Source organism: Neomonachus schauinslandi, chromosome 5 (genome assembly GCF_002201575.2).
Source record: "Neomonachus schauinslandi chromosome 5, ASM220157v2, whole genome shotgun sequence".
Classification (NCBI taxonomy): Eukaryota; Metazoa; Chordata; class Mammalia; order Carnivora; family Phocidae; genus Neomonachus; species Neomonachus schauinslandi.
The window spans coordinates 137,712,447-137,724,402 of NC_058407.1; the positions used below are offsets into that span (position 1 = coordinate 137,712,447).

Consider the following 11,956-nt stretch of genomic DNA (forward strand, 5'->3'; position numbering starts at 1 on the left):
GAGTTTTTCCTTGCCTCCATGCTTTTTCAGAAAAATTAAAATTAACTTAAAATACTGATAGTAGTGCAAACATTAAAAATATCTAAGATCATATGAAAAGGAAACATTTACATGCATCCTTCTTAAAGAAAAAATAGGCTTTTGAATACAGCATATAATTTAGACCTTACAACATACTTCTGTATGTATTTTAATAACACACTTTCTATAAATATGTTTTATAGGAATTTGGAAAATGTAGAAATAAACACAAAGTAGAAAATAAAAAGTCTACATTCTCCAACCGTACAGAAAAAAAATCCCTGTGCATTCGACCCCACAATTGGACATTTGAGTTATGCTGTTAGCTATCACAAGTAACACTGCAAGCAACATTCTTAACGACTTTTTTTTTTAAGTAATCTCTACACCCAACATGGGGCTTGAACTCATGACCGTGAGATCAAGAGCCCCATGCTCTACCAACTGAGCCAGCCAGGTCCTCCTTCATGATTATTTTTAAATGTTGGTTCAAGGGGCGCCTTGGTGGCTCACTATTCAGTTAAGCGTCCAACTACTGATTTTGGCTCAGGCTGTGATCTCAGGGTCCTGGGATGAAGCCCTGTGTCGGGGGTCCGTGCTCAGCACAGAGTCTGCTTGAGATTCTCTCTCTCCTGCTCCCTCTGCCCCTCCCCCACACTCATGTGCGCACGTTCTCTCTCTCTCAAATAAATAAATAAATCTTCAAATGTTGGTTCAAGAGAAGACACTGGCGCTACAGACTGAAGATGAGTAAAGATCCAGAGGGGGTCAATACCAAAAACAAAAAGCATTTAAATAGCTCAAAGTGCACAGAGCTGGATGAGCAGATGGCCCAGGAATGGACAGAGAGCTCCCTGCTGCTGCGGGGCTAACGATGACACCCACCCAAGCACCTAGCCACCTCTGTCCCTTGAAACCAGAAGAGCCAAGTCCAGTTGCTACCTGAAGTTTCAATGGTTCACAGAGAAGGCTCTTGGGCCAATACTGGAACCCACCCAGCAATGGGAGTCCAACTGCCGGGGGGACATGGAGGGGCAAGGCTGAGCCCCTTCACGCCTCTTTTGTGGGCTCTCTGAAGACGCTGAAGTCAGGTAACCAGCCTCAGTCCCACAAAGGGACAGAAGAGATATACTGAACTGTTTCCTCAGATCAAACACTTTCTGGAATTAACAGGCTCTAAAAGGACCCCGAGTGGCTCACTAAACTGAGCATTTGTACTGATGTGACACGGGGAAAATAAAGCAACACTGATTCCCCTCTACACACAGGTGTGCAGCCTCTCATGTGGGTCCCAAACTGGAGAAAGAATTATTAGACTGCCTTGCTTTCCTAACTGAACTACCACTACTCACCCAAATCCCCGTACTTGTAATATCTACACGGTACACTGATGTAAATGAAGTCAGGACTGTAAAAAAGATTAACAGAGCTGGTGAGTAAGAGTCAAATTCAAATCTCTGTGACACTGGGGCATAAACCTGCGAATGGGCAGTGACACCAAGCAGCTGACCTATAGGTATGGCTCAGTTCCAAGAACTGCACACCAGGCCAAGCACATCAAGCCCACACTCTCCTAAAATAGCTGCAGCTGCACGTCAGAGCCATGGGCAGCGCAGTTCACGCAAAGGGCCCCGGTCAACAACATTGCTCGTCAGCTCTCTACAAGCACTTCCTTTTCATAAACCCACTGATACAGAGGTCAAGGCAAAGAGGCCTCTCTATTCCAGAATTCTCCAGTCTGATATCTAACTACAGATATTTTGCTGGACTCTGCTGAAACCTGTTGAAGACCATGGAGTTTTATATGACTAAAGCAGAGAAAAAACACTTTTAGACTCTCCCGTAATTAATTTAAAAATTTTAATGGCCAGTCCTACCCCACTGACAGGTATATGAAATGCACACAGCACGTCTGAGGTCCTGTGATGGGAGTCCAGTACGGGCATGCATGTATCGTAGGAGCTTAGGGTTGAGTCAGGGTGCACTGGGAGTCCTGACAGAGCTGGAAAAAGGGATGATGCGATCAGACTTGCGCTTAGGAAAGACTGCTTTGGCGCTGTGGGGAGAAAAGACAGAGGCCTAGGTAGAAGGTTCTGTGGTGGGGCGCCTGGGGGGCTCAGCCGGTTAAGCGTCGACTCTTGAACTCAGCTCAGATCTCGATCTCAGGGTCATGAGTTTGAGCCCCATGTTGAGCTCCATGCGTGGAGCCTACTTAAAAAAAAATGGTTCTGTAGCGGCCCAGGAGGAGGAGGTGGGAGCCGGCATGCAGACAGCAAGAAGCAGAGGGATTTAGCACACATTGGGCAGGGAACCAGAACTTGCTGCTGTACCAGACGTGGGGGTGAAGGAAGCAGGGATCCGGTGGTTTGGGTTGACCTGGTAGATGGTGGTGCCGCTGCTGGAGGCTGGAATGATTACAAGAGGAACAGGTTTGGGGTGGAGAATTACTATGCCTCCCTTGAAGGAAATATGTTATTAAAATCTGAGCATGTCATTCATATCTTTGAAACCATCTGTAATTCTGATACAAACTTCACCAACGTCTAACAGACAACGATGAAGATGATGAAGATGAAGAAGAGCCACCAATGCAAGAACTGAAATTTACTGAGCACCTGCTCTGTGCAGGCACGGGCTGGTGTAATCACCCCCAGGCGTTATGACACGGAAGCGCTGTGACAACCTCATTAGGCAGTTAGCACTTCATCCTCCCCATTTTACAGATAAGCACTGACAGATACAGCAACTTCCCACCATCACAGACCAGAAGGCTGACCTCACAAGACACTGCCTAGTGGAAAAGTCATCAAGTGAGGGGTCATTAAGCTAAACCACCAGGCTTACTGTTCTCCCCATCCAGCTGGCAAGGTGAGTGAGAAGATCTGCACACTCCTGACTTGAGAACCCCACGGCTGCATACTAAGATCTGTCTGAAAACATCTCTGGTCACCTACTCTGGGATCATCTGTTCGGTTAAAGAAATTCATCCAGCTGAAAGAGTCACACATATGGAAGATGACAAGGAAATGGCAACAGGGCCATGCTCTCTCCCTAAGCTTCATGCCCCTCACAGAGGAACCACAATCACTACCGTAGAATAAGCAAGGGAGGACTTCAGGGAGAGCCGGATTTTATTTTTATTTTATTTTTTTAATTTTTATTTTTTTTTAAAGATTTTATTTATTTTTTAGAGAGCGAGTGAGAGAGAAACAGCATGAGAGGGGAGAGGGTCAGAGGGAGACGCAGGCTCCCCGCTGAGCCGGGAGCCCGATGTGGGACTCGATCCCAGGACCCTGGGATCATGACCCGAGCCGAAGGCAGACGCTTAACCATCTGAGCCACCCAGGCGCCCGAGAGCCGGATTTTAAAAATGAGCTTCCCTCCATCACAAATGGTCTAAAAACTCACCAGTGAAGAGAATTTGCTGGAGGTCCAAGCAAAGAGGCCCAAGGGCGCACACTAAAGCCAAGCCACCACTGCTAGAGCCAACACCTAACCCCCTTCAACTTGAACTCCAATCAGAAACCCAAAATCAATCTTACTTTTCTGCCTTCCATGTGAAATTGTATATATCTGGGGCATTTCCTCTTTTTACATTTCCTCTCTTGACCTTTTAAGCCACTACCAGAAATACAATCAAAAAGCCAAGAAACAGGTCAGACAGTTCCTCAGCCAAACTCCGAAGGGACCTTAGAGAGGAAGGGCCAGTTGTCCGACCTTTACTTTTTAATTTTTTTATTTTTAAGTAATCTCTACACCCAAAGTGGGGCTCAAACATATAACCCTGAGATCAAGAGTCGCACGCTCTGCCGACCGAGCCGCCAAGCACCCTGGTTGTCGGCCCTTTAAGTGCTGAGTTGCTCCCGCTATGAAGGGTATCCATGGTCTACTCTCTGGCCATGACCATGACGACCAGCCCTGACCAGCAGCTCCTCACTGGGCTGGCTCACCAGGAAGACGCAAGAAAATACTTGAGACCCTGTCCTTGGGGAACTTCTCAGCCAGTGAAGAAGGTAAGGGTAGTAAAGAGAAATGGAAAGCATTTGCAAATGTCAGTCATCAAATCCAGCAGCTACTGCTAAGTGTGGATGGTTCAAGGGCCAAGGCAGGTGACCAACCAGGGCCAGGAGGAGAATGTGACACAGGCCCTCCCACACAGTCCCTGAACACACCTGGAGGGCCAGGCCACACTTTTTTTTTCTTTTTAAAGATTTTATTCATGGTGCACCTGGGTGGCTCAGTCGGTTAAGCGTCTGCCTTCGGCTCAGGTCATGATCCCAGGGTCCTGGAATCGAGCCCCACGTCAGGCTCTCTGCTCAGCAGGGAGCCTGCTTCTCCCTCTCCCTCTGCTTGCCACTCCTCCTGCTTATGCTCTCTCTCTCTGTCAAATAAATTAAATCTTTTAAAAAAAAGGTTTTATTCATTTATTTGAGTGAGAGCATGTGCACACTAGCCAGGGGGCAGGGGGTGCAGAGGGAGAGGCAGAAGCAGGCTCCCAGCTGAACAGGGAGCCTGACGCGCTACACAACATGGGGCTCAATACCATGACCCTGGGATCAGGACCTGAGCCAAAGGCAGACGCCCAGGCGCCCCCATGCCACACGTCTGATGGGGGAGTAAAACCTGAGCCTGCCAGCTATGTCTTACAGCCCCTGGGCCCTAATGCCAAATCACATGCATCATCAGAGAACCTTTTGTCAATTCACACCAGTTAAAATGGTGGGTGTGAACCAACCAAAGTTATGTTCAAAGTTCACTGACTATGGCAATAGAGACTAGGAAAATTTACAGAGACACAGAGAACAGAATTTGCAGAGACACGGAGAGCAAGGAATTCTGGGATCCCTTGGCCCAGGGGCTCAAAAGGACCCCAGGTGAGCAGGATAAATGCAGAAAAAGGCCAGGGGCACAGGTGTTTTCTGAGCTTTGACAGAGACCTAAGCACAATGCTCATTTAACTTTTCACAAGTTGGCTGTATGAAGAACAGCCACGTGCACACCTGCACGGCCAAATGAAGACTGACACTCAGGCCTCCTATGGGGAAAGAGCCATGCCCCGTCAGGGAGGTTGAACAACACCAGAGAACACAATCGGACCAGCCCCAGGATGGAGAACCTATGGGACTGTAGGGCTCAGGTCGGGAGACCCTAAATAATGGCCCTCCAGACACACTTCTCCATGAAGAATCAATGCTTATGGGAGGCACCTGCTGCCCACAGGAAGTGCATCCCCCAATAAGGAGATTTCAGGCCAGCCCCCAGCCCCCTTAGCAGCAGGCAGCACCCACCCTCCTCTTCCCTTCCTTTGGAGGACCATGTCCACCACTGGGGAGCAGTGGGCACCTTCTGTGCCTTCTGGTTTACCCTACTTGATGCGAAGCCCAGCAGCACAGTCCCGGGCCTTTGCACAAAGATTATGCTGGAATAGTCAGGACAGAGGCACACAGAACCCCTGGCCATACAGAGCAAAATGCAGGACCTCCTTCGAATGCTGGGGGCAGTGTCTGTTTACAAAGCAAGGGAGCCTGGAGCCCAAGGTCACTACAGTAACCACCTCCAACCTGCCAGCAAAACTGGCCACGGGAAGGCAGAGACAAAGAAGAGAAGCAGCAGTTTCTTACAAAACTAAATGTGCTCTCACCTTATGACCCAGCAATCGCGCTCCATGGTGTTTACCCAAAGGAGGTGTAAACTTCTGTCCACACAAAAACCTGCACCACAGAAGTTTACTGCAGTTTTATTAATGATTGCCAGAACTTGGGAGCAATGGAGCCGTCCTTCAGCAGGCAAGCGCATAAATTAACCGTTGTCCATCCACACAATGAACTATCATCCAGCGCTAAACAGAAATGAGCTACAAGCCATGGGAAGACATGGAGGAACATTAGGTCACCAAGTGAAAGAAGCCAGTTAGAAAAGGCACACGCTGTATGATTCCAAGAGCACGACGTTCTGGAGAAGGCAAAAGCAGTTTCCTGGGGTTGGGGGAGAGGACAGGATGAATAGGCAGAGGCAGAGAGAATTTTCAGAACAGCTCTGTACGACATTATGATGCTGGTTCCGCGTCACCACACCTTCATCCAGCCCCCAGCGTGCCCAGCGCCAGGCACCAACCCCGATGCAAACCGCGGACTTTGGGTGGTAATGGTGTTGATGTAGTTCTGTCCGCTTTAACAGACGCACTGCTCTGGTGCGGAGTGCTGATAATCCGGGAGGCTGTGTGTTTGTGGGGGTGGGGGTGAGGGGAACCTCTGTACCTTTCTCTCATTTTTGCTGATAACCTCAAACTGCTCTAAAACAATAAAGTCTTTAAAAGAAAAATGGCTGGAGTCCAGATCAAACCACATCTGAGGCTGGCCCTGCCTATGGACTTTTCATTGATCTCAGTCAACCAATCCCCTTCACTGTTTAAGCCAGGGTGGGCTGGACTTCTATGACTTCCAACCTAGTGCATCCTAAGTGCACACCCTTGCCGGACAAGTAGAATGTGCTGGACTCCACACCCTGTCAGTACTAGTAAATGATGCCCCTGACATCAGAGATCCGCCACCCACAAAAGCATCACAAGCAACCTCGAGCGGCATGGTGTTCAACTGCAGATGGGACTCTCAAACTCCAGCCTTCCTCTGCCACCAGCAGCTCCATGACAAGCAAGTCAAAACTAAAATGTACCACAGTCCTTAGAGCTCAACCCACTTAAACAAGTGATGCCAACATATTCTATTAATTTAAAAGCAAACATTGTGTATTACAAATAGAGCAAACCAAAGAAAGAAAAAGCAAAGTTGCTGTTTGAGAACTGAAAAAAGTGCAGAATGGGGCTCAGGAATTTTTTTTTTTTTTTTTAAGTAATCTCTATACCCAAACTGGGGCTCGAACTCACGACCCCAAGGTCAAAAGTCACTCTCTCCACCAACTGAGCCAGCCAATTCTGATTTCTGATTTAAAAAATTCCTGAGCCCTGGGGCACCTGGCCGGCTCAGCTGGTAGTGTATATGACATGATCTTGGGGTTCTATGCTCAAGCCCCACCCTGGGTTGTAGAAATTATTTAGAAGTAAAATCAAGAAAGAAAAAAAGACAGAAAGAAAGAAAGGAGTCAGAATTGAGCTCAAAATTTTCCCCCTGAAGCCCAGGCCTCCGATTTAATCCCATCTTAAAACTGTTCCAATTAAATCATTTTAGATTGGGTTTTAAAAACTGTGTCGGGGGCGCCTGGGTGGCTCAGTTGGTTAAAAACTGTGTCGGGCGCCTGGGTGGCTCAGTCGGTTAAGCGTCTGCCTTCGGCTCAGGTCATGATCCCAGGGTCCTGGGATCGAGTCCCGTATCGGGCTCCCTGCTCAGCAGGAAGCCTGCTTCTCCCTCTGCCTGCCTCTCCCCCTGCTTGTGCACACTCCCTCTCTGTCAAATAAATAAATAAAATATTTTTTAAAATTTTTAAAATAAAAAATAAATAAAACAAAAACTGTATCAGTTACTAGGCTTACTTAGAATAATTTTATGGCAAGTTCTGCTCTAAAAAGCTTGCTATATCAATAGTGTTTAGCTCAAGACAATGAGCAAAAGGCACACAAAAATTACTTCAAATGCTGTATCTTGAATCACATCACTTAAATGATATTTAAACCTTAGAAATGTTTAGGGTGCCTGGGTGGCTCAGTCGTTTGGCATCTGCCTTCAGCTCAGGTCATGATCCCAGGGTCCTGGGATCGAGTCCCGCATCGGGCTCCCTGCTCGGCGGGGAGTCTGCTTCTCCCTCTCCCACTCCCCCTGCTTGTGTTCCCTCTCTCACTGTCTCTATTTCTTTCATATAAATAAATAAAATCTTAAAAAACAAAAACCCTTAGAAATGTTTAGTCCTGTGTTTATTAGCAAGTAGCCAGTTTCTCTACCACCATAAGCTTAAAGAAATGATCCAGGTTTTAATAATACCACAGGAGAGGAGAGGATTCTGACTGATTAAATCAGCAAGGGTCAGGCGGATTCCCCACTTTGAAAGTTTCACAGGCAGATGTCCCTGGGACCAGCTACAGGGAAATGAGTGGGAAACAGAAGTGCCCTGCCAACATCGCTCGCACTGGCAAGAGGCTCCAATCCATGCCAAATAAATCTCCAGTAAGCACAGAAGGGACTACCAAGAAAAGAGAATGAAGATACGGGTTTCCCAAGCTGGAACAACCTCTTGATCGCACCACTGGCACCTCCCAAGTTGCAATGTGGCTATATGCACAAGTTATACCCACAAATGCTAATGCCACTGGGAATGGACCATACAGCAGCACTCATGTTGTCAGCAGAGGGGAGAATGGTCCACCCCTAGAACTACATTCACAGGAGGTTCCCAAAGTGCTCTGACAATTTGCTGCATGGCAGCCTCCCGCCAACACTTCCCAACCTCCAGGAAGAATCTTGGAAAACTGTCACAAAAATGCAACGATCCAGAATTCTCTACGGATTGATGCTTTTACATATCCACTCCTCTATTAGGCCACAAGGATTGCATCAATGGAGTAAGCCCACCTCCTATGCAAGAGAGTACAAATGTTACTGCTAAAGGGTAAGTTCGAATGTCAAGACTTTTAGACTTCCAAGACTCTTAATGGGATACAAAGCCATATATTATTTAGACTGCTCTTAACAAAAGTGTCCTCAACTCACAAATATTAAAAACATTTAATGACAAACGTGAAGGTATCATGAAGAAGAACGAACACCACAACTCACCCCCAGCAGCAGGAGCATACCCACTTGGGGGCTGAGAGACAAGACCGCTCCTTCCCGACACCTTTCCCTTGCCAGTCCTCCAGGTCTCGGATGTGAGCACAGACACGGACGCCCTGCATCTGACTCACCTGAATTCTCTGCCTTCGCTGTACCGTCTACTTGAGGAGGCCCGCGGGGCGGCCGTCTCCAGAAGCAGCTTCTGTGTGAGCCTGCCAGGGGGAGCAGGGTCTCTGCCACTGTCTTCATCTTGGTCTTGGTCACACTTCCATTCCTCATCTTCGTTCAGAGTGGGCAGGTATCCAGGTATGCCCTTCCCTGTCCCTGACCCAGAGCTCTGGTCACTACAGAGCTTCGGGCTCTCCGAGCCTGTCCTCGTATATTCCAAATAAATATCAGACTTGAGGAAAGAGGGGTAGGTGTTCTCTTCCATGGTGGACTGGATTTCCGTCTGGGCCTGGTCAAACATGGCAGGATCAATCAGCTGCTTCATGATGCAGTCCTTTATGAAGCTCTTGGTAGCTGGCTTCGTCTGCCTGGACACGATGCCATTGTTATCAAGGATATACTTGCGGTAAATAGCTTTGGCCAGCTTCAGCCTCTTCTCCTCATTCGAGTCACAGGGCTCCAGTTTCCTGAAGCCGCTGCAGGCAAACCAGAAGTCCAGCAGGTCAGCACAGTCCTCCTGCTTCAGGAAAGTCCGAAACAGGTTTATTCCATCTTGATCGTCCAGTAAGGAGTGCAGCGACTCGGCCCACTTCAAGTATGGTGGGGTGGGTGAGGCGCTGCCCTCAGGCTCATACCCCAGGTCCAGATCCGAGCGCCTGGGAGTGGCTGCTGAAGTCTCACCTTTAACCCCGGCACCTTTCCCGGAGCAGAAGCTGTGGCTGACGGGCCTGGGGTCTGTGGACACCAGTTCACCCTCCTCACCAGGCACTGGGGGTCGGGGGGCATCTTCGGTGAAACTTGTTCCAAGGTCCAAAGGGAAACCCTGCTCTTGGATATTCATTTTGGGACTCTGTGCGTCAATGAACAATGAGCGCTGCACCCTAATACATCAGTACTTATAGCTCCAAAGTGAATCAATCTGTCCTGTTGAAACCATTAAGAGGACAAGGATTAGGAAAGGTGGGTCCACGGAAACATGACCACAGAGGTTTTCTCAAGACAAGACTCGTAATGATGCCCTCCCGCTCGAACTCAAAGCCAGAAATTCAGTTTAAATTTTCAATCTTTTGCCACAAGGTTTGTGCTATATTAAAACAATTTCTGGGAACTTTTAACTACAGGAATGCCTCTGGATCTAAAAACTAAGCACCCAGAGCAGGGAGAGCGCCACTCCCTCAGGTGTCATTCTGTGAGAACATCATGGAGACTAGCAGCCTGGGGACCTCCCATCTTGCCACAACCAGTCCTTCCCTGCAAGCTCCAGGGAGGCAGGAGGATGGGAGGAAAGAAATATGCTCTCTAGTCCTCCTGGCTGTATAAACTTGGATGAGAGCTGGTTCCTCCCATGTAAGATGAATGAGGATGATCGCCTACCTGCACTGCAGGGTCACTGTGATATTCAGATACAGAAAGCTATGGAACATCACACACCATCAGGCAGGTGTCACGTCTGCTTCCCACATTCTCTAGGCCCACAGCCACTGTGCCTTCTGCCTACCCCATCACTTCACACTTGGTATGCCTCCTAACAGGTACAAACACACAAGGAGGTGTTCTTTTAACTCTCAACATACACCTACACGAACAATTGCGGGTCACCTTCAGCACCTTCAACCAAGTGATCAAAGGACACCCCGTCCCCCCCCACACACAGTGGTCATCTCATACCACCAGTGTGGACAATCTTGAAAAATGCTTCCACCAGAATGCTGCCTTTGACCTCGTTTATAAGGAAAGTGTCCAGGGCACCTGGGTGGCTCAGTCGTTAAGCGTCTGCCTTCGGCTCAGGTCATGATCCCAGGGTCTTGGGATCGAGCCCCGCATCGGGCTCCCTGCTCAGAGGGAAGCCTGCTTCTCCCTCTCCCACTCCCCCTGCTTGTATTCCCTCTCTCGCTGTGTCTCTGTCAAATAAATAAATAAAATCTTAAAAAAAAAAAGTGTCCTTCTGATAGCAAACGGCAATTTCGTACTCTGAAGAACGGAGAAGGTATAGAAAAAGAAAATGAAGGCCAAATACAATTATACATTTTAGCTAAGGAAGCATACAGCTCACATGATCTACCTCCATAAGCTCAAATCCAAACTACCTACCCTCTTAGGGGTCAGGGGACTACGGGTTTTGTGGTTTTGTCGTTGCTGCTGCGACAGGCCTGCCATAGGTGTAAAGGAAGGCTCTCCTAGATCCGGACTCTTTCACAGTCTTCGGTCCTCCCTGCCGTATCCTACAGGAGCTCACGGAGCCCACGAGCTGAGCTACACCTCCCAACCTGGTGGCCGGCCGTGATCAAAGTGGTCTGGCTAGAAACAGGCTGGAGAGAAGCATGTCAAGTCCAAATGCCTGAACAAGCCAGAAGAAGAAAAATAAACCCCTAAAACCTGGTGCTAACACAAAGGGTAGCTCTCCCTGGCCACCACTCCACACTCTGGGCCAGGGCCTACATGTAATCCGCCCCACACCTGCATTCTCACACTGTACATACCGCCCCAGCCAGCAGCAGCTGATGGCTAGAAGCGAAACAGAGACAGAGAACGGTTGGTCAAAATAATGTGCCCCAAATGACATTTCTGCAGCTAATGACTTTTTGTGAAAACTACTGGGTAGGCTGTAATCTCAGCAGGAACAGCCTGCTTCTTAAGGTCAAGGCCCATGGGCTGTGGCACCCTGCCGTCAGGGACGACTTCAACTGCAAAGTCGCTTTCTTTGAGCCCTGTCAACATGAATGAGCACCTGTGGTGTCTTAGCTCCACACCAGCTCATGGATCTCTAATGTCCTCTTGTCCAGGACGCCTTCTTAGGAAGGAGGGCCCACGCCTGGCCCCCTGAGCCCTACTCTCAGAGATACTCTTTACTTCACCAGCCCTCAGAAAGAACTGAGTCCCTGTGTTCCAAAGGGAGGTTAATTACAAGTCACTGTCACCTGCTCTGAAGACGCGATCTCCTGTGTAAATTATTAGTAGCAGCCTGATTAAACATTTTCTGCAGGACCCACAGCACCTAGCACAAGGTCTTGCAACCAATAAATAATTTCATTCACTGACATGAAGGC

At 48.4% G+C, this 11,956-nt stretch overlaps 1 protein-coding gene across 2 annotated transcripts in view; it reads right to left on the bottom strand.

Moving 5' to 3' along the window:
- Nucleotides 1–9,812, bottom strand: part of AXIN1 (axin 1) — a 52,160-nt gene extending 42,348 nt beyond the window's left edge. For both annotated transcript variants that reach the window (XM_021698226.1, XM_021698225.1), the window contains exon 1: nt 8,873–9,812. In XM_021698226.1, coding sequence (XP_021553901.1) covers nt 8,873–9,750 — 878 coding nt within the window. In that variant the 5' untranslated portion in view covers nt 9,751–9,812. The remainder of the gene's footprint in view (nt 1–8,872) is intronic.
- Nucleotides 9,813–11,956: the final 2,144 nt, after the last annotated feature.